This window comes from Idiotropiscis lumnitzeri, chromosome 10 (genome assembly GCF_059441095.1).
Source record: "Idiotropiscis lumnitzeri isolate Australia: NSW breed Sydney's pygmy pipehorse chromosome 10, RoL_Ilum_1.0, whole genome shotgun sequence".
NCBI lineage: Eukaryota > Metazoa > Chordata > Actinopteri > Syngnathiformes > Syngnathidae > Idiotropiscis > Idiotropiscis lumnitzeri.
The window spans coordinates 1,200,377-1,228,223 of record NC_142400.1 but is presented as its reverse complement, the minus strand read 5'-3'; the positions used below and the strand labels follow the sequence as shown (position 1 = coordinate 1,228,223).

The following is a 27,847-nucleotide window of genomic DNA, read 5'->3' as shown; positions in this document are numbered from 1 at the left end:
CAACAGCTGTATTACTAGTAACTTCTTTTCCACTACTAGTACGCAGTTGAACACTCCGGATGATCCGCTGTGCTGCACCAGTAGCACTCGTAAGTCGTGCACTAGTAGCCTCCTGGTCTCTACTAGTAGCACCATTGCTAAGTTTGCCTCACTCGTCGTCCTTCTACTAGTATGCAGAAATGTCCTCTAGTTGGAGGCAAAAACACTTCACTAGTAAGACACAGCTGCAGACAGTAGTACACGAAAATGTCGTAATAGTGAAGCCAAAGAGTACAAGTTCACGTGGGACCTTAAAATGTATCAAAAATAAATTCTCTAAAGAGTTTTATGGAGAGAAATAAAAACGGTACTAGTATGCCAAAGGTTGTCCTACTAGTGGAGACAAAGAGCGTACTAGTACCATCAGAGGTGGACAACTACTGTTTTGTTTTTATTTGCTTTTGTTTTGTTTTTTAAAGCACAAAAAGCTCAAAGGTGAGCATGTTGCTCACTGCCACGCCGGCGTTGGGCGCCATTTTTTTTGTTTCCCGCCACGTATTTAAAGTGACGAAACAGTGGACGCATGCTTATTGGCAAGACGCGCAGAATAAGAAAAAAAAATGTAAAAATGCTGACAAACATTCAATTTAGGCTTTTCATGGAAAATGGGAGGAGAGCCCCCACCCCCTAAAAAAAAAAAGAGAAAAATCTGCAAGTGTGGCATTTGAATGCTGATGCGACCAATCACTAACGGCAAAAGTGAGGCCTGGTTTTTATTTTTATTTTTTTTGGGTGAATCCTCCAAAGAACGAGCCGCCGTTCCCGACGACTGCGGGCGTGACGTCATGAAACACGCACTTGTTTTTGTATTTCAATCAAAAGGTAAATAAGAGCTTGGAAAGTTATTTTTGTACGTTTGTAAAAAGTACCAAATGTTTGTCGCAGACGAGTTAGCCAGTGAAATGTTTGTCTTTCTAGCCGCACGGCTCCTTTTGGATTTTTTTTGCCTTTTGTTGTTCGCAATGGTGTTTTTGCTTTTTTTTTTTTTTTACCGCCCCACGGAAAGAAACCGTCTGACAATTGTTTATACTGTATTTTTCTACAACAGAAAGCGCATGGGACTAAGCATGGAAACGGCGACCCATCTTTAACCAAATGTGTGCATTATTACTTGTTGTTGTTTTCATTCTTGTCATTCTTTTTTTTGTTGTTTTTATGCTTTGGAGAGACCCCGAAGGCTGCCTAGTGTGCAATGTGGACAGAGAGAGTATAATAATAATAATAATTATCATTTTGATTAGGTTCTTATTGTAATTCTGACTTCTTTTTTTCACCATTTGAATAAATTCTTATTGTATTTTAAGAAAGTTGTGTGTGTGCCTTCGGGAGCGCCAATTGTGGCCAAATTTCCTCTACCTAAAATCAATCGGGTCCAATTTTAATTTAACTTTGATGCAGAGGTTAACACTTAATGAATGACTCATCAAACGAATTCACAGCCATTCTGATAATTGATGATTTGACTCATCAAAAAAAATGTTGACAGATGAATTGATTATTAAAACAATCGCAAATTGCTGCCCACTTCAAAGAATAATAAATCTAGAAAGCCATGATGGTGCTACTTGATGATTTATTTATTTATCTATTCAGGAGGAAGTTCACGGACAAAAGGGCTTAATGACCAGTTGAAGTGTGCGGCACCGTTGAGTGGTCGCGTTCCGCTCGGCTGATTGACAGCTTGAATGCGGGTCACGTGACGCCCGCGCCAGCTCGTGTGTCCGCAAGCGTTTTGTTTTGGGTGGGAGAAATGCGAGAGCCTTATGTAATATTGAAGGGTGACAAATCCAAATCCTGACGTCCCTCTCCATGCGCGTCCTCGCACACGAACGAAAGAAAGAAAGAGAAAAGAAAAGAGACTCACGTGTGCGCCAGCAGGGCGGTCGCATATGTGCCGCTTTTTGCTTTCGTGTCTCGGAGCTGTTTGCAAGTTTCTGGACATTTCTTCGCATGAGACGACGAGAGAAAGTTGCTGAGGGCTCGCAAAAAGGTAATGGATTTTAGCGATTATTGCCCCCCCCCCCTTGACAGTTAATTTTGTGCACGTGGAAAAAAAAAGATTTGGAAGCTGTTACCATTGGCTCAAGTCCCACAAAAACATTGCAAGTCCAAATCCACGTGGGGTTTAAGTGTTAGCTTAAATACAGTTTTTACGTGATGATGTCAATCGCAGGGCACACCTTTCCTACCATTAATGTGACCTATGACCTGTGCAAATTGATTTGTTTTTGTTTACTTTTCACAAGTGGAAATGAAAATAAACAACTGAAATAATACGGTTGCACAAGTGTGCACACAATCTTAATTACTCATGTCTGAAGGTTGTCTAAGATCCAACTGGGGGCTGGGAGAGAAAACGGCTATCGTTCTGTAACGTAAGCTAGGTGCCAACAGAACATTGCTCGATGCGAGGGGAATTATGAACCATTCTACAATCATGCCTACAGGGAAGTGTGGTCCTGATGGTATCACGAGCAAGCGTTTTAACGAGGGCATTAGTCAAGATGGAGGGAATTATGAAAGGTTCTATGTAGAACTTTGTTGGGATGAAACCTTTTGTCTTCCTTAAGTAAGCAAAAACAAAATGTAAGGAAAATCCTACCCAAACATCTCATTTTTATTTGGGTGTCATCAGAGGCACTTGAAATTGTGGGAGGTGTGTTTTTACTCACACGGCACGTTGATGGTGTCAAAAATGTTTGGAAATAATTTATCCTTTTTTTTTTTTTTTTTATCTGGCATTCGAACAGGCAAGGGTCGACTTTTTGTAGCCACCGAAAGACAAACCAAGCGTTTGCGCTCCAATTCATAAATTCTGACTTAAAAATAGGATTCAAGGGAGAATAAGAATTTTCATTTTAAAAGTTAGTATTTGGACATTCTGACCTTTTTTCCCCACCTTCACTGGCCCCAATCCTCTTCCGTATCTATCCAAATAACAATGAAATTGTTTGTACTTGCATCCAGATACCACAAGAAGACTAAAAATCGCAATGACTGCCCTGGCTAAATCAAGTTCACAATTGGTGCTTGTCTCCAAACTGCCACCAGAGGGCGCCAAAGCCTCTTGTGGAGGAGACCTGACTTTGGGCTGGGCGCAAAATTGAAAAACTGAACAGATTTTTAAGCAAATAATGGAGGTGAGTGTGGATTCGCAGTTTGGAAGATTCATTGATTGATTGAACATTTAAACACATTACAAGATAAAAACTAAAATTGGGAGGAAAGCAAATCATTAGTAGATGTACATGTTCAAATCGGGTTATTTATATGCAAAGAATGGTCCCAAAGTTGAAAAATACCTTCATTTAACATCAAAATTATTCCATAGATTAACACCTTCCAGAGAGACACACATTTGCTTTATGTTACATTTTATCTTCATTTTTGAGAAGTCACGATATCCAAGATTAAGATCTTTACGTGAGTAAAGTTCCTCTTCGTATTTCTGATGTATAGATTTAAAAAAAATTAATCAATATAATTTGAAAGTGATCACTTTTATCATTTGTGAGAAATCCACTGACTATTTCATGATCAATTAGATTTTTGAAGATGCGATTTGTTAATGTGGCTGTATGTATTGTTTTTCTACTTGGCATCGTAATTGTAGGGAAATGTAAAAAATTAATTGTGTAGCACCTGAAATATATATTTTTTTAAAATAATATTGCAATCAGTTGATGATTCCTTCCACATCCAACCGCCACGTTGCTTTTGTTTTGATGTGCTTGTATGGGCGTGAATTAGAAATATAAATTTGTCATATCGCAAAATAAACAACGTGTCCTCTGTCACGTGCTGATTTCAGTTGTTTTCATTTTGGGGGAACAGCTCCCGTAAAGTCCTCATTTATGTATATTTTTATCCTTTGAGATTTCTCGATTTTTGTTGACTTTTTAAGTTTGACAATTATTGGCATGGCTCTTTCACTTTTCGGTTTGCCTTTGCGATGAGCGCGCGCTACTTGAATTTTTTTCGTGCTGCTGTCATTTTTCTAGGAATTATTCAATATTTTCTTTTCAGTCTGCCCGTGAATGAAAGATTCCTCACACAAATTTTAAAATGAGTCAATTCTTAAATATTGGACTGTACATTTCCTGTGCTGAAATTGATCACATCCAAAAATCAATTTAATCACGTTTGAGCGCGACATATATCACGTAATCATAATATTGAAGTTGTTTTGCAAGTGAGGCAACAATCATCATTGACATAATTAAGTCGATTTTCGTGGCTGAGAGTAATATTATGATTACGATTATGAAGCAGTGCAGCTTTTATTTTGCCGCCATTTCCGGGTGTCGTGTCCCTTTAAGTAGCTGGACGTCTTGAGTTTTTTTTTTCCGCCGTGGACAGCTTCGGCGTCGACAGACTGAGTGACCGAAAGACACACAGCAAGCGAGCGCGCGCTCTGTCGTCGTGCGTGGATGGAGCAGCCGCCACCGGTGGCGAGAGCCTTTTGCTTTTTGTGGCGTTTTTGAGCGTCCGCGGCGATGAGAAGCGAGGCGGGCGCGGAGGTGCGTGGCAGCTGCCGCCGCGGTTGTCAGCAACAACAACGCCGGACTTTGACCGCCGCACTTTCGTCCTTTTGCGGACAACTTGTTTTCATTTTCTTCGCCTTTTTTCCCTCTCTCGCTAATTAATATGGACCGAGGACGGCACTAGCGACAATTTTTTTTTCATTGACACTTTTTTCAGTTTTTTTTTTTTTCATGTAAATTTCTTTTTTTGTCTGCGTGTGTGTGGAATTGGAACCATGTTGACTGGATCTAAAAGCACATTTAAAGTCCGACAAATGGGGCCCGACATGAAGGTAAGCGCACACCTAATTCAGATAATCAATTGAACTAGCATGCGAAAGTAGTTAAGAAAAAACATCTTTAAATGCGTGTCACTGTGACATTGAGCATCATCACCCAAATATTTTTGTAGGAGGGCTGCAACTCATGATTATTTTGGTAATCAATATGTCATTGATTAGTTGTAAATCAATGAAACGTGTTTTGATTTCTATTCTAAAACAGGACCTCATTTAGAGACAACAGAGCAGAAAATGCACAAACATAATGTGATTGTGATTCATTTGCTGGTTTTGCTACATAACGCCCGACCCTTCAAAAAATCAGCTAAAATGTTGATAATTGTTGTCCAAAGTCAAAGCACTTCTTTGCAAATGTCTTCTCATACAATTAGTATGCTAGATGGATGAAAAAGTCAGAGCAAAGAAACTGTCAAGAGGCTGGAATTTTGAGCATTTGGACAATTTTAAGTTTAACAAGGACTCTAAATGACATTTTAAGGAATATTATTTTATAACACCATATCGTGTTGGCATCCATTACAGCCTCGTCATCCTGGGAGGGGGAGGGGGGTTCCCCCATCTGTGGCCCCTTTTCAAGGTTTCTTTTTTTCCGCCGATGGAGTTTTTTTTGTTTTTTTTGGGGGGGTTTTTGCGAGCAAGTAAAGCTCTTTGAGATTTTTTTTTCATTTTGTGATTAAGGGATTTATAAATTACGGTCTTTTGGTGCTGGGTCACACAGAAACAGACCAAAAAAGAAAATGTGCTGCAGAAATGTGCTCAACTGCAGCCAATCAGAGTCCAGCTTTTGCCTCCAACTTTGGTTTGCAAGTTGAAGTAAACAAAATCTATGTAATCTTTTAATCTTGTACGTTTACACGTAGCAATGACTAGTTCACCGTGTTATTTTTTTTAATGGTTTTACGTTTGTTGTACTGACGAGTCGAAATGTTTGGGGGAAAAAATGATGTTGAATTACTCTGCGCTGGTCTGACCTACTGCAAGAATGGAAAAAAAAAGAGTAAATGATTGTTTTTGTTACAATTCAGCTGCGAAACCAAATGATCATTTGAGCTTTTGGCGGGTGTCCGCTTTGCCTTTTTCTAGCCGTCTCCCCAGTCGTTTAATTTCTGTGTTTGTATTTGTTTAAGAGGCGAAGCAGCTGCATGAGTCAGAGCCAAACGCAGGCAAGCCGTCAAAGTTCCTTTTTTTCTTCTTCCTCTGTGGTTATTTTCAGCAGCCGCGGGGGAAACGCTAACAGATGCTCGTCTACGCAAGCCTTAAGGCGTCGCTTTTGTGTATGCGTGCGCTCGGGCGGAGGAGGGGGCGGGCACATCTGGCCGCCGTTGCCATGGAGACTGCAGTTGAGGAATTTTTGTAGCATTCGATTACCTCTGAAAATGAGATGCGCCGACGGACGCCGTCCTCTCGGGCCAATCTCGAGCGTTCCTGTTATGCTAATGTGGCGGGGAGATGGTCATGTGACTTGGTAGGCGCTGACACACACACACACACACGCGCGCGCACACGCATGCTTGTATGAAGGCAGAATTTGTCCTAGATGGCTTTGCAATCTGTGCTCATGTTTAATCTCCGTGTGCTGAGTCCGAGACGCTTCCTCTTTGTCTTGAGCTGTAAAGAGTTTTCTTCCATTGAATTTTTTTCTTGTCTGATGATGGAAATGGAAAAGCCGTTTTTCGCTACCGTGCAGCTTTGCTTTCAGGAGACTCTGAATTTTATGCAGTGTGACAATCGAAGCAGCCAACGTTCCAAAAGTGGGACTCAAAAACTCCCTCGTAGTTGGCATGACAACATCCTAATCTTTGTTGTCCACTCAAAAGCTGTGCTGATCTCGAATCCAATTTAACTGTATTTCTTTTCAAACATACTGCATACCAAGTTTTTTTTTTTTATTGGAGCAGAAAAATGGCCGAAAACAAAAAAATTAAAGAAATGCATTAACAAAAACGGTAACCTGCGTCAAAAGCCAAAGAATGAAAAACCTTTTTTATGTGGGGTATGTTGAAATGTGACTTGGAATTTCTCAAAAAAAAAACAGAACCAGAATGGAAGACCTCCACCAAGGCAGCGCATTTCTCTGCGGCTCCCGAGTCCTGGATTTCAGATTTTTACTCGATGCAGTAAATATTCGACCCCACCCCCCTTTTTTTTTTGTTTGTTTTGCCTTTTCACTGAAGGCAGTCTAAAAATAGCAACTGACTAAAAATCCAAACGTCAGCCCCACTGGCTTCCACGTTCATTGTTCTTCAGCGAGCTCGCACAGCCGTCTGACTTTTGTCATTGGCGTGAGGGAATGTGAGTGTTTTTTTTTTGTTTTTTTTTGTCAGCGTCATTTTAGCGGAAGCAAGCAAAACTGTCCAAGTGGGAGTGGTTGAGAAAAAAAGCAATAAAAAAAGCCGTCATTGGATTGCGGTTGAATTGAGACGAAAACAGTTCACTACTCGGAGTTTAACGAGCCTGGAAAGAGAATTGGAAGCTTTGTTTCCAAACACATTCTTTGTGATCGAAGATCAGCTTTTGAAAAAAAAACTGCAATTTTCTTTTTTTTAAGGGGCTGAGACATTTCAAAGCACAGTTTTGGCGGAACTTTGCCATTGAATTATTATTTTTTTTGTCGTCATCATTCTCGGTTGTACGAGCCGCTTAAGATGAACGAGAAACCGACAAAACTGGGCTGCTCCAATAATTTTTTCCATGATTGTAAATGTTGGCGACTCCGACGTGTGGTTGAACGAGGCGTCGTTTCGTTTCTGCGCATGACGAGGACACGCCCACAGACAACGGCTTCGTTTCGCTTCGTTTTCAAGACTCCTTTTCTATATTTGCCAAATTTCTCATTTTTTTTGTGTGTGTTGACATCAGCGTTCCAAAATTGGAAATCTGAGAGGAAGGAGCAACATCATGTGACGCATCGTTCTGGTTTAGCGAGAGGGAAGCCATGAGTAACGGAAAGTGGAAGTCGGGCAAAAATGAGCCCCCCCCCCTTTTTCTCCCTCGCTCTCTTCAAACTGGGGCGAGCGTGATGCAACGTCAGCAAATAGGAACGGGTGGCCCAACGTTTCCGTGCGTTTTTTAGGAATGTTTGCCCTTTTTATCGTCTGGGGGCAAACTGAGACCTGATCGCGGTCTCACTCCCCACAACAGAAATGTCGGGAGATTAATTTTCTCGGGGGTCCGCCCAAGCTCAACTTGACTTTGAGATTTCGTGCCAACTGCTTCCCAATTTGATCGATGGACGATGCCAATCGGCGACTTTAGATGGCCGAGGCACAGCCGCCAAGTTCGATCTCGTGCTGCAAAACGGTCGTCAAACTTGGAAGTCAGCTCCAAAAGGTCAGAGTTCAGTTTTGTCTCAGGCATGTGACTTTCTACCGTTTTGCGGATCAAACGGCTTGCGATGACTGAAGATTGCAATCTGCTGCATAAAGCTCCGATCGCAACAGAACTGAGTCGTACAAAGTCATTTTTTTAGCTCACCGTTACAATATCACTCACAGTTTTCATTTTTTCGTTTTTTTTTTATTTATGGTTGCGTAGCTTCTCAGTCATGCTAATTTGCAAAAGTTACATCAAGACAACTGGACTCACGTTTGTGCAAAATATTTTTTCCTATTTGATAGAAAACAAAACATTTTTAACAAACGACAGCTCCCTAACAATTCGATTGTCTCGACAAACGTTTGTGTTGACTTTACTGCTACGTTAGCTTAGCTTCGTTAGACCGTTGACGATGTTTGTCTCATGCCAACTCGCAACGATCGCCCGTTAAGCTCTCGAGTCTGCGCTGCGCTCGTATTTCAGCGCACGTCGTTAGCGTGGCCTCGGCCACTCAATAGCCTCTTGTTGGCGGCGACGTTCTCGCGATTGAAAACGGACCCGATAGCTTCACAAGTGCGGCGTTTCTTTGCCGACCACCTGAGCCTCGCCGCCCGTAAGTGGGGCGGAGTTGCTCATAAATGTCAACGCGCGTCTCGCTGGGGGGGGGCTCTCGTAAACTTAACCGGCTCCAGATGTTCCAGCAAGACGGGGTCGTCGTTGCAACTTTGTGTTTTGCGAAGGGAACGAACGAGAAAATTTCTTTTGGGCTAAGCCCATGAAAGTAAGCCAACTTTTGGAGATCAAACGGATGCTTGCAAAAAAAAAAAAGCGAGTGAGCTCAGCAACCTTTTCTTGGGATTTGCGGTTGATGCCAAGAACGGGCGACAACTTTGCACGACTCCACTTAGGAGGCTGCTTCGACTTCAACGAACAATTTTTCAGGATTTTCGGAAAGCATTCAAGTTTCTTTATTTTTTCCCGAGTTTATTCACTTCCTGGTTTTGTCCGTAACGATTCCGAAAATGGACAAAAATGTTGATCATTGTTTTCCAAAGCAAAAGCAAATGTTTTCTGATGAAATAATTTTTTTGGGGGGGACTGAATCTCCTTTTGCGGTGGACGACTTAAATCAGAAAAGATTTGCTGTTGAGAAACTGAAATCCGGCGATTTGTACACTTTGAAGTCAAACGACGACTTGAATCCAAACGATAAATCGATTCGCAACATGGTCGTCGATTTGAGCATGGATCCGTTTTCAAGTCGTTGACCAATTTTGTCACTTTAGATTGTGCTCATTTGTGTGGATCTCCCCTCAGGAGCGGATGTTGAATCAGAGCGGCATGACGGCGAGGGGTCGAGATGTCTTTGGACTACGTTGTCTTCCAGGTAAATCCGCGCCGGCTCGCTGCAGCCGGTCCTGTTCTTTTTTTTTTTTTTTTTTTTTGTGACCTTTGTCGTCGTTTTCACACGTTTGCGCGACCTCGACGAGGATGCCTTGTCCAACCTTATCTCATCTCAGCACAACACACTTATCTCTCTCGGTTCATTCCAGCGCGCTGATGTGGCGCCTATTTGTCGCTACGTGACTTTGTCTCACTCTCCCGACGCTTATCGAAACGGTCGCCGTTGGCAACGGGATCGTCGACGGGACACTCGCTCAAGTGAAAGCGATCACCTTCATACGGAACACTTTTTTTTTTTTTTTTAAGCAAGCCGTCAGTCTTGATGTCGGCAATGCGATGCGTTCAATGAGCTCCGTTGAATCGACTTCCCGAGCCTGTCGATGACATCATCGCATCTTCCTCAACGTGAGCGCGGCGCTGAAGGGGCGCTCAGCCGTTCGTTGATTGGTTATCGTTTTGTTTTGCTTTTTTTTTTTTTAACTTGCTGATCACGATCGGCTCCAGAATCCTGATCCAGAAAATGTGTCAATATGTTTTAATATTGATGAAATCAGCGTAGATTTTATTTGACCATGAATTTTCTTTTTTTTTTTTCTTCTTAAATTTTTAATTTTTTTCCTTTGTTTTTCATCAAGCTAACGATCGTAACAAATACTTTCATCCGGAAGTTGAAATAAAAACTGCCAAAAACAGCACCGGCTGCGTTTTGTCCTTGGAAAGCAGCGTTCGCCCGTCGCTGGCGTTTCCCGCTCGTCTCAGCCCACAGCGGGAAGCGTCGGCTTGAAAACGAGCAACTATGCGGATGGAAAGCAAAGAAAACAAAATCCGCCTGGACTTTGTTTGCTCAGACCCGCTCTTGAGTTGGCGCTCACCTCGCGGGCTCCTAAAAACATGGGCGTGGCTTTTGGCGAAGACGCGTGTTCAAGCGCCACCTGAGCTGCTCCAAATCTGCTTAGTGCGCTTTTTTTCTCAGCCCAAACGTCTCTCAGTCGAATGTGCAAGTGGGACGTTTGAAGGTGCAAAATGGCGAGACTGGGTTGCTTGTTTGTTCGCAAGCGTGAAAGCGAGGCGGGAATGCGGGCGCCGACAAATTGGACAAAGAAGCGGAAGGCCTCCTAATAAACAAAAAACGTTTGTCGCCGTTTCTCAATCGCGACTTTTAGGACAGCGTCTCGTCCCGTCTTGCGTTTCTTTGCAGATCCGACGGCCATAAAAAAAAAAAAAAAAAAAATCTCACTTCCTTCTTGTCCTCCTGCCGCATAAACCAGCAAAAATGAGCGCTTTCCTGTTTGTGCTTTGCAATTCCCTCAAGTCTTCTTTGAGTTGACTACCATCCGGCCATCAAGAAGTTCAATTTCCCTCCAGCGCTCCTTTTTTTTTTTTTGCCATGCCGCTTTTCCTCTTGGGCAGCTCACTTGTGGAATTCAGTCTGCAATTCTTACAAATTCTCAGAAACGATATTTAAATTCTTCATCAGCTGCACAATCAGCGGCAGTTTTTTTTTCCTCCTCTGCGCTTCCTGTTCTGCACGACCACCGGAGGAGGAAACGCTTCATTGGGGCGGACATTTTTTTTCTCCCTTTGTTCTTCCCTGAGGAATGACCAACTTCCTGATTATTTCTTTATTTTTTTGGGGCGGTGCTCAACATTTAATTTGTTTGTATGCCGCTCTTTCATGTTCACCCAAAACTAAAAGTCTTTTTTTTGCCGGGTCGGCCTCGACCCTCCGGCCTTGTTCCTGAAAACGCTCGAACGCACGCGGCCGTCTCACGTCTCTTCTTACGCAAACATTTTCAAGTGGCGCTTTCGACGCGTGAGGAGGCAATTTTTGTCTCATGTGACGGTTCGTCACACGCTCGAGGGCCGGACAGACTGGCGTTGGCGACAATTTTGTCTGTAGGGGGCGCTCCTGAGTGATTTCTTTTGTCCGCCCTTCCGCGTGCGCAGGCGAGTGCGTGCTGCAGCGAGCCGTCATGGTGAGGAAGAAGTTAACGGCGAGGGAAGGTCGAGGTTGGCTGTCAGGGACGCTCTTCTGCACGCACTTCCGAGTGGCCTTCGTGCCTCAAGATGCTCCCCAACCCGACGTAAGCGCCGCGTGGCCCGCGTCGCACCACAAGACGCCAAGTCAACTTAAATTTTTCTGCTGCAGGACAACGCCGACCCGATTCTTTTGGGGGATCATGACATCGCTTTGGCTTCGATAGAGAAGGTCGTCGTCGGTAAGTTGAGATTGGTTTGACACCTTATTGTGGAAAATACGTCTTAGAATTTTGTATCTAATTACTAAATAAAAAATGGTGGGTGTTTTAATAAATGCTATTAAAAAAAAAAAATCATGAACCTGCAGATGTCGTTTGTGATTTTACTGTTGTATAATTCACAAAAATAATTGACCACCAAAATTACAGTTCCTCACATTGTCACTCTTTATTTATTTATTTATTTATTTATTTATTTTTCACGCTCTGTCCTCTGTTATTTGTGGAAAAACTCAACTGTTTTCATTTTTGCTGATCACAGTTTAGTTTTTTTTATCAGTTGTAGGCAATTATGTTGCTTTATTTATTTATTTTTTATTTATTTTATTTTTGTTTTATGGAAGTCAGTCGTTGGGCGGTTTTCACTTTTTTGCTGTCTCGTTTTTGACGTGCCCAATCCTCGATGCGTTTGCAGTTGGCCCCAACCGGACCAAGTTGGTGACCCCAAACTCTTCTCTCAAGTTCACTCCGGAGGAGTTGGTGCTTTACTGCCGCGACCTGCGAGTCATCTGCTTCCTCTTTGACCGCCTCACCCCCGACGCCCAAGTCATGGAGGTGCGTGTCTTGGACACACACGCACGCACACTTGACGGCTTTGGGCGAGCTTGCTTTTCTTTTCACGGCCCGTTGTGTCGTCCTTTGCAGATAACGCACACCATCGCCAAAAGCTACCAACCTCTCAAGCCAGGCTCTGTGTTGTCCTTCCAGAACGCCGCCCTTGGCAGCGTAGGTATGGACGCTTGATCTATTCGGCACCGCGACGCTCTTGTGACCGTCAGCAGTCCGATAAATCCTGCACAAACTCCGCCCTCTTTGGAAATACGTGAACTCTGCCGGGCTGCAGTTTCTGACCGACACGGCGCGACCGTCTCTGATTGGTTATCTGACTCAGTGGTGGTTTCTTGATCGAGGAAAACATGAAAGCACTTTGTTGACATGATTTTTGTGTGACTGAGCCACGTTTCCTCTGCGCAGAAATGAAGCAGTTTCTAAGCAACCGGCGCCGCGACGCCCACATGAACTGGCACGAGTCGGCCGCCGACTGCGAGCGGGAGCTGGAGCGCTGCGGCGCCACCGGCTGGAGAGTCAGCTCGGTCAACGACCGCTTCGAGATGTCCACCAGGTAGTTCCTTTTCGCCTTCAAATTTTGGATCTTTTGCCGCATTTTAGGCTTCTAACGCAACACAATCGTGATGTTCATAAAAAAATAAATAAAAAAATTCAGCTGATATTTTTCTATCAACTGCGTGGCTTGAACTTGAAACCAATTTTTATACCCTTTTCCATTTTGTGCTTCCGTTCGTGCTGCCGACGGAGAAAAACATTTTTATTTTTTCAGTCTTCCAAGGTTCATCGTTGTCCCGCAGAAGGTTCTCGACACCGAGCTGAAGAAAAGCTTCGCCCACTTCAACGACGGCCGCATCCCGGTGAGTCTTTGTTTCATCATAACGATCATCATCAACGAACATCTTTTTTTTTTTAAAGTTTTTCAAGTTATGAGCAGTCCCTCGGATGTTTTAGTTTTTGTTGCAATTTCAGGTATGAGTGTGATTTGCTTAGTTGAAGTGAAACTTGAAAATTTCGCAAGGAAGGTACGGTGATGCTCTGCCATGCGGGCAAGGAGAGCCGCCGTCTTGCTTGGAACTTCTCAACGCGTTCAATCCCATTGACGGATATATACGTCAAAAAGTCATCCTTCATTTTACTTCTGCCGGCAGTGAATGAGTTAAATAGGAAAAATACAAAATGACAACACTCGCAAGGAACGACTCCACATTTACAAATTCAAATTTGGCCAACAGCTTTTTTTTTTTTTTTTGCATTCTTGTTTTATCGAGTTGGTCCGGCAGGCTTGCCGCTCTCTGAAAGCCTGTCCAATGTTGTTGTTCTTTTTTTTTTTCCCCTCATTCCAGCGTTGGTGCTGGCGTCATCCCTGCGGCAGCGACCTCCTTCGCATGGCCAGCTTCCAGAACAACATCTACCACGAGAAGGACGACATCAGGTGCCGTGTTTGTCTCGCCGCATTTTTGCGCCGTGAGGAAAGCCGTCCGCGCTTCCCGTTGTTGAGTTCTTCCCGTTTGTTATATTCGATATCATCTTGACCACAATATGGAAAATCCCGTTGTTGGGAATGAGGGAAGCATTCCGAGTGCTTGTTTTTTTTTTTTTAACAGCAGCATTTATTTATTTAGTGTGTGTGTGTGTGTGTGTTGCTTAGGAACCTGGAGCTCATCCTGTTCGGCTGCCATTCGTCCGTGTGCGTGGTGGTGGAGCTTGGCGAGGAGCTGCCGTCGCCGGCCGACATCCAGCTGGCGCACGGCCGCCTGCGAGCGCTTTGTCTCGGAGGTGAGCGACGACACACGCGAACGGACGGATCTTACTTGCGCGGTTTTAAGAGACGAACGAGCTTCTGATTCGCTGACGCTCAAGTCAAATGGGGAAAATCCAATCGAAAATTGTGAAATGATATTTGAAAAGTAGAATTTTCATTTTGCATATTTTCCTTCAACCGAATATAAAAAGCCGCGGTTGAGTTTGCGCCGGTGCCGGCGTGCGCGATGACGACGATGTCGGGCCGCTCGAGTTTCTGTCACGCGTTCACGAAAGGCTTTGTGACAAATGTGACTTTTGCACACGCGGCGCATTCCTCACAAACGTCAGACTGAGCTGAAAATTCACTTTGACTCAACATTCACACGCTCACTTTAAGATTGTTGATCTGTTGCTGAGCCCGCACAAAAAGATTAGAAAAAAAATCTGGCCTTTACCCGTTGCTCGGTCAAGACGCGACGATGCCGATCTCAAAATAAAGTCCTCCGAGACGTAAACGTGGCGTCATCTCGCCACGTCTCCGAAAGCAAAAAGAAAAGAAGCCAAAATGATTGTCGGCGGGAAAGTCGGCAAGAAAAGCTTTGCTTTGGAAAATTACTCGTTGCCGTTAGGGAGAGAGAAAAAAAGCAATCTTGAAAGGACATGTTTTTTTTTTTTGTTGTTGTTTTCCGTGATGGCCTTTGTGTGTTCGTTGGACTCGAATATTTTTTTTTTCCTGCGCAGACATTTCCACGTCTGTGACGGTGCCGGACGACAAGTGGCTTTCCTCGCTGGAAGGAACGCGCTGGCTGGACTACACCAAGTAACCGCCCTCATCGTCGTCTTCGGCGCCACAAACGAAAACGCACACACGTTCTGTTCACGATGCCTGGCGGTCGGTTTGCCATCCGTCAGTCGCACTGAAGGAAAATTGTGGCCTTCTCCCGCATTGAAGTTGCGCGTCCTTAAAATGTAGCCACATGAGCGGGGGAAGTATTTAAAAAATAAAAAAACCATGTTGCCCTCATGCGCGTGCGTTGTCTCCCTGGCGTAGGTGGTGCCTCAAGAAAGCGTCGGAGGTGGCGTGCCTTCTGCGCGGTGGTCACATGACCGTGGCGCTGCAAGGTGAGTCACGTGAGTCGAGGCTCATCCACGCTCACGTGCACGCTCACGTGCACGTGAGCGTGCACGTGCACGTGCCGCTCCGCCGACGTGTGCGGCCTCAAAGTTGCAAAGTCGCTCTTGCTCGCCAATGTTACAAGCCAGCGTTTTTGGCTCACATGGGAAAACAAATCTTTGGCCATCTTCGTTCTGAATGACAGAACTCTTGCGTCATTTTTTTTTGTTGTTGTTTTTTTTCCCCCTGCAGAGGCGGAAGACCGAGATATGAGCTGCGTGGTGTCCAGCCTGGTGCAGGTGATGTGCGACCCGCATTGCCGCACCCGCCTTGGCTTCCAGAGCCTGGTGCAGAAGGAGTGGGTGACGGCGGGCCACCGCTTCTACAGCCGCGCCAACTTTCACCGAGACAACGACAAAGACGAGGTGAGCGCAAAGGGGAGGCTCACGTTCAAACATCGACCATTTAGCTTTGCGCCTTTTCCACGCTCACAATTTGAAATAAAAAAAAATAATAAAATAATTTCCATCCCTTTCTTATCTGAGTTATTGGACAAAAATTGACAGACGAATTGAATAAAATGTGAGTCTTGTCTAGCCGCTGACGCGTGTGTGCGTGATGTGTTCAGGCTCCCGTCTTCCTGCTCTTCCTGGACTGCGTGTGGCAGTTGTGGTCTCAGTACCCGTCTCGCTTCGAGCTGACGGCCGACTTCCTGCTGGCGCTGCGCGACAGCGCCCACCTGCCGCTCTTCTCCAGCTTCCTGGCCAACTCCCAACGGGAGCGATGCAGACGCACGCAGGTACCAAACTCACAAACGCACCATCGGCTCTTCCTGCTCGTGCACCTCGCCCGGGAAGTCGATATGGCGACTTTCTGCTCATGGGGAGAGAGTGAGAGCGGTATAAAGTGTGACTCCTCCTCCGCTACCTGTGCCCCGCCCCCAAACTAGAACCTGGGTCAGTGCTACACGCCCGTCAACGGCTGGCGAGACCCGCTGCACCCGGATAGCGGCCCGGAGCCGCCCGACCCGCCGCTGCCGCCCGTGTGGGACTGGTCGCTGCAGTACAGCGAGCGGCGACAGGCGGCGTTCACGCAGCCCGTCCGGCAGACGCCCGAACCGCCGCCCGTGCTCAACGGGAACCTCAACGCACACCTGGACGTCCAGCGGGTAAATCCTGTGCGACACTGCCACCTAGTGGCCATGCAGTGGGAGGTCACATGATCACTGGGGAGATTTGGAGTCAATCAACTAAAGTGACCTCAAAATCCAGACCATTCAAAACTGAATTTGCTTTTTGATCAAAACGCGAACGTAAGTAAAGCGCTGTGGGATTCAATTTTTTAATTTCTAATGAATTAGCAAAAAATCTGTACGTCGTTTTGAGGTGTTATGTTATTGTTTTGCTGGAACAACAAAATGCTCTGAATACGTTTTATTATTTGGAGTAAAAAATCGTATTTGTAGAATCTATTCGAAATCCAAATAGATCGTAACGTAAAATGGTGAAAAAGTCAATTCATTAAATATAAAAATCTCAAAACTGCATTCCCGTTATTAAATGGCTGTTGTGTGTCAAGTTTATTAAAATAAAAATGAAAAAATTCTCTTTAGATGAAAGCCTACAAATTGTGCTTTCATTGAGCCTAACGTGTTTTTTTTTTTTTGTTTTGTTTTGTTTTTTAATCTGTGGCACATCCAAATTGAAGCTCCTCGAATGTTTTCCTGTCCTCTCGCAGCCTAGCGACGGCCCCCCCGGCTCCGTGTTCCTCCTCTCCCGGGGCGTCTTCTCATGCCCCGCCAACCTGCTCCCGTGGCGCGGGGGCTACGGCGGTGGCGCGGGGGCCGCCATTTCGGGCGTCTACCGCAAGAGCCACCGCCGGGCGCCGTCCTCGGAGAACGTCCCCGGGCTGGAGAGGCTGCTGAAGGTCTGCTCCCTCAGCGAGGTGGCCTCCAAGTCCAAGCCGGACCCCTACGAGCCCTTGCTGCCCCTCCTCATGGGGCCCTGCGTGGGTCTGTGGAGGGAGTGTTACCACCGGGGGGCGCTGCATGCTCAGGTACGTGCACAGGTGGAAATTGCAAAAGCAACCGAACCAAATTCGTGACGCGTTCCGGTGTGACTACGCACTCATTTTGTACTTTTGGGGTCGTAGTATAGATCGTAATCAGTGAAGCCTTAGTGTGATGCGCTGATCGATTGTTTCCTCATTGGCCACAATTTAGTCAGCGAATGCAAAACTCCAGACAAATTAAAGCCATCTCCCAAAATGATAAATGAGGCTCACAAAAGAGCAAAAATGAGAACCTGGGCATCTTACGGGCTGGTCACGTCCTTCAGCCTGAAAGGTACCGTCATTAAAAAACGATAAATCGTCTCTCAATGAAGTGTGTTCTTTCAAAATAGGACGTTTGCAAATGTCTGCTTTTACTTTGGAAAACGATCAATATTTTTGCCGATTTTCAAACCAAGAAGCAAATTCTCATCAATTGTTTAGCACATTTTCAACTCGGTCAATTTGAAGTCATGGCCAAATAAAAAAAAAAAACAGCCAAATTTTGCGTCCGTCGGTGGCGTGGGCCGCTTGACGAATTTGATAGCAGAAGCATCGAGTGCGTCACCGATCTTTTCAGCCGTCAATCCGAAACCCGTTTTTTTGGTCCGCTGTGCCGCCTCTGTCATGTCTCCATGACGACGTGAGCGGAGAGTGGGCGCCTTTCTTTTGACGGATGGAGAATAGGAAGCAACGCGCTTCAACCTTCCAGAGTAAATGGAATACATCGTGGTTGTTTTTCAGCGCATATCTCACACGGCAAAGCAAAGCGGAAACGCGCTCTTTGCTCAACGAGAAATCATCCCTGCGTCCCCCAATTAGTTGCCAGGAACAACATCTACTTAAGACAATTTTTTTTTTACCCCCATCGAGAAGGAAAACTAGTTCTTTTTTTTTTGTTGTTGTCGTCAGCTTTTCCCATTGGAAATCTGTTGTTAACCAAAACAGCAGCATCCAAAATGTCTGCGAATTTAAGTGTGGAGTCTTAATGAACTTTATGAACACGTTTCTTATTTGGCGACGCCATCTTTTAGCCGCAATTAGCATTCCATTGCCCAAGTCGTAGCAAAACTTTTCATGACTTTGTCGGAATAGAAACAATAAGAAGCAAAGCCATTTCAACGAATGAGAATTTCCGAGACGTGCTGCTGTGTGCCAACGTGTCCGCTCTGTCGTCCGGCAGGCCTTCTCGCACCCGCTCAGCGCCAACCATCGGCACCCGCTGGAGCTCCTGGCCAGGGAGGTGCGGCGCCTGCAGGAGCGGCTGACCCAGGAGTGCCCCGCCCCCGCCAGCGCCACCGGGCCGCCCCGCGACGCCAACCTCAACCACAACGCCAACAACGGCACCTTCCTCTTCCCCCGGTCTCACGGAGCCGGCGCCGCCGCCCCCAAAGCGCCGGCGGCCGCTGCGGCGGGCGGCCCCGCCCCCAAAGAAAACGCAAACAAGCACACCTTTCTGTTCGGGCACGCTTCGGACGCACGTCCGCCTCGCGCCAACGCCAAAGTGGCCAAAAGCAACACGAGCTAATCGAGAGGCCTGCCCTGCGGCTTCTTCGTCTTTTCTGTTTTTAGGACATCTTCAACCATCGCGAGAAGATGACGACGACCCACAATGCACTTGGAGACCCTTCCTGACACATTTTCGGCACGGAAGGAGGCGTCTATTTTCAGGCCGCAAATGGAAATGTATGCCAAGGTAGCACTTCAAAAGGTACTTGCCACAGCGGTTCAAAAATTCTCGTTACAAAAACAGAATATTCAAAGTTGCGATGGACAAAAAAAAAAAGTAGAAAAAAAATTGCTCGTTGAACTTGGATGATTTCACATGGTGAGACTCACACAAAAAAAAAATCTTTTTGTCTTGATCGAAATTTAGAAAAAAAAATCTAAATTGTCCTCAAAAGTAAAATAAATAATAGAAGCTCAGACTTTTTTGCAACACGTCATTTTCAGGAATTTAAATTTTTTTTCAAAGCAACAATTTGAAAGCAAACACAATTTTGGATTGGTTTTTTTTTCATCAGAAAGAAAAAAAATATTTCCAGCTTTTTCCGTTGTTTTGGTATCAGCGGTAGAACACGCTTTGCTTTCAAACCCAAATCGCCCCTTTCTTGTCAAAAATTTGCTTTTTGTGAAAACAAACATCAAGCGTATCCTATTTCTTTTTTTTTTTTTTTGCTTTTGTGACGTGTCCCCCAATTTGGACACTTCATTAGGCACAGCTGGCTGCATTGACAAAGCCTAGCAAAGCAAAATCGTGTTTTCTTGAGGCAGGCCAAGTGTACCTAATAAAGTGTCCGCTGCGTTTGAGGTTTTATCTGAAGAGGAGGTGAGCCGCACCCGCTGTGGAATTTGGGGCATGAGAGTTATTTTGGTATTCGGCGGCGGCAGCCCACCCACATGCCAGCTTGCTGCTTTTTTGCACACCCACAACTGCGCTCTTCCGATCTTGGACCAAATGGAGTATTATTTTTCCAAACGCTCTTCAAATTTTTGTTTAGCGTTTCCTTGCCAGTGTTGACATGAAATGTATGTTCGAGAGCAAACGTTTGCAGCGGGACCAATTCCGTACTCTTTGCTCAAATTGGGCTGATTTTGATTTTCGTTTCAGGCCTCAAAATTGAAATTCAAAGAAAGCAATTTCAACGTCTTTCCTGAATGAGGATGTATTTCCAATCACTTTTTTTTCTGGGTACGAGTTTGCCGGATGTGCATTTTTGTATTTGTGTCAGCATGTTTTTTTTTTTTTTTTAAATAAAAAGTAGCACTCGAACTTGTGCAACACACAGCTCACAAACTTTATTCATTCCCGTTTTGTTTTTTTCTCCAAGAAAATAAATATGATCTGGAACAGTTAAAAAGTAGCACGGCACTTCCTGTACAATCAGCGTTTGTTTTTGGTCACAACGGGATGCAAAAAAAATCAAGACCGTTAAAAATGCTCGGACGAACGCGGTGCTTGAAAAAATGCACTTGGACCTTTTTACAGGTGACCTTTGACCCTGTTTGACACGAAAATGTTTCAACTTGCTGCGAAGGGCGACATTCACAACAGATGTTTTCGACCCGTCAACATTTTCCACGGACTCGTATGCCTTTCTGTGACTCCTCCAGTGCGCGCGACGCGGCCTCGGAGCTTTCATTGTCACGGTGCGACAGAACGAGAGAGATGAGAGTCGCCATTCATTCGGTGGTCGGCGCTTTCAAATGTGAGCCGGTCGTCCTCGTCACCCCCACCAGCCGACGGGCTCCGCCCGCCCGCCGTGGGGACCCCAAAAGGACCCCGACAAGGACGAGGTTCCCGGACCCCCCAGCCGGCTCAAGGACTTGCACATGGGGCAGGGGTAGTCGGAGAGTCCCTCGATGTCGCGGAAGGCCAAGTTGACGATGTGGTGGCAGCAGGCGTCGCAGTAGAGGTGGCCGCACGACAGGCGCTTGAGGCGAGCCTCGTAGGTGATGCAGTTCTGGCAGTGCGGCGCGTCGGGACCCAGCGACAGCGAGCCCGTCAGCGAGCTGCTGTCCAGGCTGCCCGGCTGGCTGCTGCTCTGCTTGCCGGGAGACCTGGCGAGAGCGAGAGCCGTCAGATCGGCTCAACACGGACTTCGAGGTGACGAGCGACCTGACAAGTTTTTGTTCAGAACGTTTTTCTGCTTAGACTTGCAAACAAAAAATTTGAGACACGACCACTCTTAATCTAAACCTCACTTTACCCAAGGCGTTTGTCATGCACAGTAAAAAAAAAACCCACTGTAGTTCTTGACTAGTCTATCTCCTCGTCTACAAAGAGTGGAGCAGCACATGTAAACCGGCACTCAAGTATTTATCATCTTCAAAGACTGACTTCATTTTGCTGCAGCTTACTGAGCAGTTGTGTCTCTCACCGAACTTAACTTCTGTTGTGTAATGTCATCCAAATAGCACATTTCAAAAAAGTTTTCAAAATTAACTTCACTTGAAATTAGTTGGCGGAATAATTAAAACAATTCATTTGCTTCTAGTGATTGCAATGATGTGGCAGAACAACAAAAAACACTTTGTTTTTTTTTAACTTGCCTGAATAATTACCAGAAGAAATGACAATTTCACAACTTGTTAGAATATTTCAAGCTAAAGCAATTTCAAAATATTCGTCAGTGGAACGAAATTCTGTGAGTTGCAAGATAGAAGCAAAAAGCAATTTCAATCACTTGCTGAAATAACAAAGATGAGGAACGCCAACGAGCAGAAGCTGAGCTCAATTAGCGCGATGGGTGACGTCACTGGAGACGAATCTCACAAAGTGCAACAAATGGCCAAAGGATGAAGACATCTTTTTTTCTACATTTAAATATCCACCAACCCTCCCCACCAAAAAAAAAAAACAACAGCATGCTACAAGAGGATGCACGAAATCGCCCGATGACGACGAATTTCCCGCAGCAGCTTGTTGCATTGTGGTAAATTTAAAAAATAAAAACAATGGCAACTAATCGGTGAGATGCCCTCGATGTAACGAGACGTTACGCAAGGATTCTCCGGCGCGCGTGCCAACCTTCAAAAAATCACTTTTTGAAAATAAAATGGCAATCAATCATCACCTGCTGGACGACGACGACGACGACTGGAAGCAATCAAAGCTGAGCGCGGCGAGGATCCGCCACAGAAGGTCCATCGTGGCCGCATCCACCAGCGCTCATGCCGCCGAAGCCGCGCATGCGCACAGCAGCCCCGCCATCATCATCATCCTCAGTCTTCTTCCACACCGCGGCAGAGGTGGCCGGCCCGGATGTCAGGCAGGCGGACAGACAGACGACGTGTTTTCATGAGCATGTTTGGCCACCAGAGGGCGGAAGAGAGGCGTGCACGCGACCTTGATTTGTTACTTTGATTTATTTTATTTTTGGGGGAGGAGCGGAGAGCATACACATGCCAGGGGTGACATACAGAGAGGCAGAATAACAAAACAACTGTAGCCTCTATGAAAATCAATTTCCCATTTAGTGAAGGCGCAACAAGCTAACAAATGTTAATGAGGGCAGAAACAATGTGGCGGGTTTTTTTTTGTTACAAAATGTGTGTTTTGCATTGCAGATGGTCGATTACGTCATGTTTGAGGCGGGGCATACAAGGGAAAACATGCCCACCTCCCGGAATGGGAGTGGGATTGTGTTCAAAACTGGAGCTCGGGATTGGGAGGGGAAAAGGGGGGGTGGGGTGAGGATTCTGCGGGAGTGGGCGGGAGCACAAAGCCCCTCACGTGACTGGCGGCCTCCAAAGCAGCAGCGCGAGCACAACAATGGGGAGCAACGACAACCCAGAACAAATCAAGTCGGATTTGAAGAACAAAGTCAAGAACAAGGACCCGTGCGTTCAACTCAAAGACATTCAGAGCAAATCGCCATTTTGTGCCAAATTCGCCAGGGTCGAGAGCTACGGCGTCGACACCAACTACGTTGCTTGCAGGACGTGCGCGGTCCTGGTCAAGTACACGAGTGAGTCGGGCACGAGCGGCCTCATCAGGCACAAATGCCAGACGGCTGCCGCCCCCGCCGCCGCCAACGACGACGACGATGAGCAAGGCACACCGAACGCGGCAACCGCAACCCCCAAACGCAAGTGCCCCGCACAAGGTGTGTTCAAGCGCCTGGCGACCAAACTCGCGCGCATGTGTAGCCAGGATTTGCGACCACTTTGCTTTGTGGAGGGACCAGGCTTCGTGGCGGTTGCCCAAGAGCTGCTCGAGATCGGATCGAGATTCGGAGGCAGGTTTCCGGTGGAAGGCATCCTGCCGTCTGCGCGCACGCTCTCGCGACACTTGGATGAAGCCTATATGCAATTAAAAGGGCGTGTCAAGGACGAGATCCGCCAGGTAAGATGCTGCTGCCTCCTTTCTTGTTGTTTTTCATAGCTGTGGGCTAAAAACTTCTCGCTGCATTATTGCAACCTACTGCTCCCGCGAGCGGACATGCGGACAGGGGCGCCGAAAGGGGGGGGTATGGGGAAGGGTTCTAGGAATAGAATTATAATCCCTATGATCCAAAATGATTTGAAACTCAGTAATAACGTAAGATTTGCCACAAATGTAATTTACAATGCATTGGTAGTTGCATTAAGTGTTTTTTGTTTAGGAAACGTTCTCAACGTCTCCCCCTCTCGATTTACGTCAAATGGTTCAGTCCACCCGCTCCAGCCTGCTGAGACACTGACTGCTTTTTGGGTTTTTAGACTGTGAGTGGAGGCGGAGACGGTAAGATGCACTTTAAGTCCTACAGCCAAAAACGGAAAGTGAAGACGCTTAGGCAGGAGAAAGGAGCAAAGGGTCCAAAATGTGTCACCCAGTTCTTTTATATTCAAGGTGGGTTAGTGGGTCATGTGATGGGAAGTTGTGGAGCAACAATTTGTCTTTTCCTAACTTCAGACATGCTTTCTAAACTCATATTAGCGATGCAGGCAAACGTTTAAACCAGTCACGCTATTCAGAATGAAGCAGAACCTGGTCAGGTGGGAGGCGAGGGTTCCGTGATGTCAGAATAAGCAAATCCAGGCACGCTTGACCGCACGCTGTTGTCTCACGTCAGTTGGTAGTGACGCTAAAGACGCATTCCGAGGGCATTTTTGTCGTTTGCCCCATTCGCGAAAGTCATCATCACACGCACGAGGTACGTGGGCCGAACGAAAATCAACGTTCGCCCTTTGTTAATCGAACCCTTTAAAAAAAAAAAAAAAAAAAAAGTCATCCCTGGCCCACAAAATGGGCATCTGGAGGGCCGGACCGTTCCGCCACCTGAGACGGACTGCTCAGCTCTGTTTAAAGTTTCATGTAACGACGTGTTGTTGTGTCGTAAAGAACATCAATCATGTCCATTGATGAGTGTTGTTTTAGAAACGCTTCCTCTGTCATTTTGAAATCGTTCATCTGTTTTCCGTGTAAACTATTTTAAGACACGTTGAAGTGTCCTCCCCATTTGCTCTTTTGCGGCTTCAGTGCCAAGAGCATGCTGCGACCTTCGACCTTTGGACGGGCGGCCGGACAAACACTCGCTTTTTGACTGTGACGGCACACTACATCCACGAGTGGAAGACGGTGCGCCGGGTCTTGGCCACAAGGGAGGTGACGCAGGCCGAGCACATCAAAAGCACCGGCCAGGAAATCCTTCAGGTGAGGGTGTCGTTCTCTCTCGGGATTCTCTTGCGATGCGCCGATGCACCGACTTACGAAATTTGTCAATGTTGCTATGAAACGACTTTTATTTAGTGTTGTCTCATGCTACGGCAACTTAACAGTGCGTCATAAAATCAATTGTCAAATAATTTGATATTGTTCATCTCCCCTCTGGTTTAGAGGGTGACCTGTTTTCGGGATTGGCAGTCAATTTACAGCACAGGACGGTACAGGATAAATAGTCCGCAGGAGCTGATTGTCCAGTCAAGGGGGGGGGGGAACTTGGACAGATGGGCAGACATTTTGAATGTAGCCGACCACCAAAGTGCGAGTGGGAGTCGTTTTCAACGGGAGCAGAGCGGGACAGGACTTTTTTTTTTTTTTTTTTTAAACTATGATCTGAGTCTGGGATAAGACAGTATTTTTTTCCTGTGGAAGAGGGATAAGACAGGAATGAACTGGACTCATGTGGCAAAAATAACACAAATCATAAGAATAATTTTCTTTTGTCCATGCTATGTTTTTATTGGTTCTCGACAAGGCAAGTATCTCCAAACAAATATTTCTTTGGTCTTACCTGTTTAACTAATTTACGACCAGCCGAGTAAAAAAAAAAAAAAAAAAAAATGGATCTTTGCCATCTTTAGTCATCAATGGCAGTAAATGAGTAAATTGTTGGTTACTAGTAACATTTTTTAAAATGGTTTGAATTCAGTCTTTTGTCATGATTGTTACCGTTGCTACGCAAATAAATAATTAAAACAATTCTTCTGACTTTGTAGGAATTTGGCATCCCGAGCGACGACATTGTCGTGGTGAGCGAAGACGCTTCGGATGTGGTGGCCGCGTTCCAAGACCACACGCGTCTCTCGTGTGCCGGCCACATCATCGACTTGATCCTGCGCCACGTTTTTGACGGCCTGGATGAGAAGAAGCCGCTGGACGTTCCCGTCGTCACGCTGATGGCCGCCACAAAGGCGCTCGTCACGCACTTGAAGAGAGAAGGGTGAGCGAGACGATTAAGGCAGCGTGCTTCTTTGAAAAGGATCGCAAAAAAAAAAAAAAAAATCACCAAGCTCGCTAACCTCGGATGCCGTCTGGCGATTGTCAACTTCCTCGATTTGCAGACTGGACGAGGAACTGGAGCAACCTTTGGAGCAAGCGGTGGAAACGAGATGGAATTCCAAGCTTGCTACGCTCAAGTCGGTTAATGACGCGCTGAAATCGGGCGAGCTGCACGAAATCCTGCGAGGCCGAAATGAGCTGCGTTTCCTTGACGACGTGGACGCCAAACTCCTGGGTGACATCGTGTCGCTCCTGGCGCCGTTCAACGAGGCCGCGCGCCACCTCTCGGCCGACGCGCCCACGCTGCACCTCGTCCTCCCAACGAAAGTCACCTTGCTCAAGAACTTGCTCCAACACGACCACCACGACAGTCCGCTCGTGACCGAGGTAATCCGAGGCGCTTCTCATGCCGCCGGCCAAACTCTGCCGCCACTCGTGTGCGCACCAGCCAGCCCGAATGATGATCCCGACACTCGCATGTCTTTTTTTTTTTTTTTTTTTTTGTGACTAGCTCAAAGTCAAGTTAGCCCAGGCGGTGGACTCCAAGTTCCAAATTCATCTGTACCACAAGGTGGCCACGGCGCTGTGCCCTCGCCTGAGGACGTTCTTGAGGAAGACCCTGAGTGCTCAAGAATACGAGGACGTCATCAGCACCCTCGCGCAGCTCATTGAGAAATCGCAGCCGCCGGACGGACTTGCAGTCGGTGAGTCACACGCGAAAATAAATACACGACGCCAGTGCTTCTCAAATATTGGGGCGGTCCCCCGGGGTGATGCTGAGGGGGGCCCATGTGACCTTGGGGAACTGGTTTCCCCCCCCCCCCGCTGTAGTACTATAAAGTGTAATTGCACATCCCCTCCACTAGTTGGCAGTGGCGCTCTCATTGCCCATGATTCGCAGCGAGTATTAACTCGATGGTGTCTGCCTGTTTTGCGACAAAAATGCTATTATTTAGAGTTGCGACGGAGGGGTTGTGGGGGGTGCAAATTGTTTTCTTCTTACTGGGGGGGGGCGTAACAGAAAATAATTGAGAAGTTCTGTCGCTGCACGCACGCACTTGGCGTTCTGCTGCTCTTTTATTTATACTTTAGCTACGCTAACATTATGCTGCTTCAATGAGCCAATGAAAAAGTACGGACTGTAAATTACAACGTGCAGGTAATTAATCCGTCCATTATATAAAAATGGTTATCCTCTCGAGGGTGGACTTAAATAAACGTTCTAAATATAGAATTATTTTGTATTTTTTTGGGGGGGGGGTGAAAGCAGACATTTTAGGCACAAAAAGTCATCCTCACAAGATGAAAGTAGTCACGTGTTTGCGTCAGGTGCCCGAGCCTCCGAGGCCTCCGAAGTGGATGACTTCTTTGCCGCCTGCATCGAAGAGGAGGACGCTGACGAAGCGGACGAGGGATGGCAGACGGGGTCGTGGGGGCGGCAGGTGGTGCAAAAGTACATGAGCGACAAGATCCCGCTCGCACACTCGCTGCTGGACTTCTGGAAGGACAGGTCAGGTGTGCTTCTGCCGCTCGCCAAGAGGTTTCTGTCCATCCCGGCGAGCGCCACGCCGTCGGGACGAGGCTTCGCTCTTGCCGACAGACGCGCCGCCCTTAACCCGCAAAACGTGGACACTTTGTTGTTCCTGCATAGCAACAGCCAAGTGTAGATGACCTCACATGTTCCGTTCTGATTTTGGTTTCGACTCACATTCAGGACAGTGTTCAAATGTGAAGAAGTCTTTTTTAATAAAGTTTTGTTTGGGTTTGTGATCACGCCAGTCAATAAAGACCATTGGGAGTGGGATGATGTCAAATTTGGGGGATTGGGAATCTTTCTCTGAAACTCTCGCTCGGGATTGGGGAGGTGGGTGGAATTATTTCTCTGGGAGCCGGAGTCAAATTCCACTCCCGTCAGCCTCGAGTGTATATCAACTTGACTAACGAAACCCTGACCTCAATCTGACAGAACACCTTTGTTCTGTCGCCTTTGCGTTTGTGTGCGCGCGCGCGTGCATACACATAAATATATTTTTGCTTCGCCGGAACCAACTTGGCGCATCCGTCCAAATATTTACGTTTGCAGCAGCTTCCGGTGTCATCAACGCGTCGTCATGACTTTCACTGTCCATTGGCTCCCTCTAGTGGTTCCGAGTTGATACTGCAGCCAAGCAATGAAAGAAGTCAGCCTCCTATCAGTGGTCTCTGAAGCGATCATGTTTGGCACGTTTTTTAATTACATTTTGCTTTCTTAAAAGCATCTTTCACCGCCGCCTTCCTTCCTACCCTTTTTGCATATTTACTCCCACTTTCTTTGTTCCATATTC

At 46.2% G+C, this 27,847-nt stretch overlaps 3 protein-coding genes across 6 annotated transcripts; 2 read left to right on the top strand and 1 right to left on the bottom strand.

Annotated features, from left to right (window-relative positions):
• The first annotated feature begins 1,711 nt into the window (after nucleotides 1-1,711).
• On the top strand, nucleotides 1,712-20,106 carry mtmr11 (myotubularin related protein 11). 4 transcript variants are annotated; one of them, XM_088307386.1, is made up of 17 exons: nucleotides 1,712-2,029; nucleotides 9,497-9,566; nucleotides 11,531-11,667; nucleotides 11,733-11,802; nucleotides 12,257-12,396; nucleotides 12,487-12,571; nucleotides 12,817-12,964; nucleotides 13,181-13,268; nucleotides 13,755-13,843; nucleotides 14,060-14,187; nucleotides 14,896-14,974; nucleotides 15,206-15,276; nucleotides 15,521-15,693; nucleotides 15,897-16,067; nucleotides 16,218-16,436; nucleotides 17,006-17,323; nucleotides 18,501-20,106. In XM_088307386.1, exons 2-17 carry the CDS (start codon nucleotides 9,503-9,505, stop codon nucleotides 18,843-18,845), a joined length of 2,325 nt encoding a protein of 774 aa, XP_088163512.1. In that variant the 5' UTR covers nucleotides 1,712-2,029; nucleotides 9,497-9,502; the 3' UTR covers nucleotides 18,846-20,106. The 4 variants fall into 4 exon arrangements, with proteins under 4 accessions (XP_088163512.1, XP_088163510.1, XP_088163511.1 ...); XM_088307384.1 differs by lacking the exon at nucleotides 1,712-2,029 and adding an exon at nucleotides 4,382-4,855; XM_088307385.1 differs by lacking the exon at nucleotides 1,712-2,029 and adding an exon at nucleotides 6,077-6,329 and having other exon boundaries at nucleotides 12,550-12,571.
• On the bottom strand, nucleotides 20,092-22,097 carry LOC148328469 (uncharacterized). Its single transcript, XM_088307389.1, has 2 exons — nucleotides 21,895-22,097; nucleotides 20,092-20,878 (listed from the first exon to the last, which is right to left on the bottom strand). Exons 1-2 carry the CDS (start codon nucleotides 21,966-21,968, stop codon nucleotides 20,545-20,547), a joined length of 408 nt encoding a protein of 135 aa, XP_088163515.1. The 5' UTR covers nucleotides 21,969-22,097; the 3' UTR covers nucleotides 20,092-20,544.
• A 420-nt stretch (nucleotides 22,098-22,517) lies between these two features.
• LOC148328468 (uncharacterized) lies at nucleotides 22,518-27,293 on the top strand. The gene is made up of 7 exons (XM_088307388.1): nucleotides 22,518-22,926; nucleotides 23,008-23,165; nucleotides 24,282-24,455; nucleotides 25,241-25,464; nucleotides 25,586-25,910; nucleotides 26,035-26,227; nucleotides 26,853-27,293. Exons 1-7 carry the CDS (start codon nucleotides 22,593-22,595, stop codon nucleotides 27,188-27,190), a joined length of 1,746 nt encoding a protein of 581 aa, XP_088163514.1. The 5' UTR covers nucleotides 22,518-22,592; the 3' UTR covers nucleotides 27,191-27,293.
• The last annotated feature ends 554 nt before the right edge of the window (nucleotides 27,294-27,847 follow it).

Bases quoted from the DNA above. Each gene is read 5' to 3' on its own strand.
- mtmr11 (XM_088307383.1), top strand. From the start codon at position 6,246: ATGCGCCGACGGACGCCGTCCTCTCGGGCCAATCTCGAGCGTTCCTGT. The intron at 15,694-15,896 runs GTGAGCGCAAAG...TGATGTGTTCAG, and splicing joins GAGACAACGACAAAGACGAG to GCTCCCGTCTTCCTGCTCTT. The intron at 16,437-17,005 runs GTAAATCCTGTG...GTCCTCTCGCAG, and splicing joins CACACCTGGACGTCCAGCGG to CCTAGCGACGGCCCCCCCGG.
- LOC148328469 (XM_088307389.1), bottom strand. From the start codon at position 21,968: ATGGACCTTCTGTGGCGGATCCTCGCCGCGCTCAGCTTTGATTGCTTC. The intron at 20,879-21,894 runs GTGATGATTGAT...CGCTCTCGCCAG, and splicing joins TCGTCGTCGTCGTCCAGCAG to GTCTCCCGGCAAGCAGAGCA.
- LOC148328468 (XM_088307388.1), top strand. From the start codon at position 22,593: ATGGGGAGCAACGACAACCCAGAACAAATCAAGTCGGATTTGAAGAAC. The intron at 24,456-25,240 runs GTGAGGGTGTCG...CTGACTTTGTAG, and splicing joins CCGGCCAGGAAATCCTTCAG to GAATTTGGCATCCCGAGCGA. The intron at 26,228-26,852 runs GTGAGTCACACG...TGTTTGCGTCAG, and splicing joins GCCGGACGGACTTGCAGTCG to GTGCCCGAGCCTCCGAGGCC.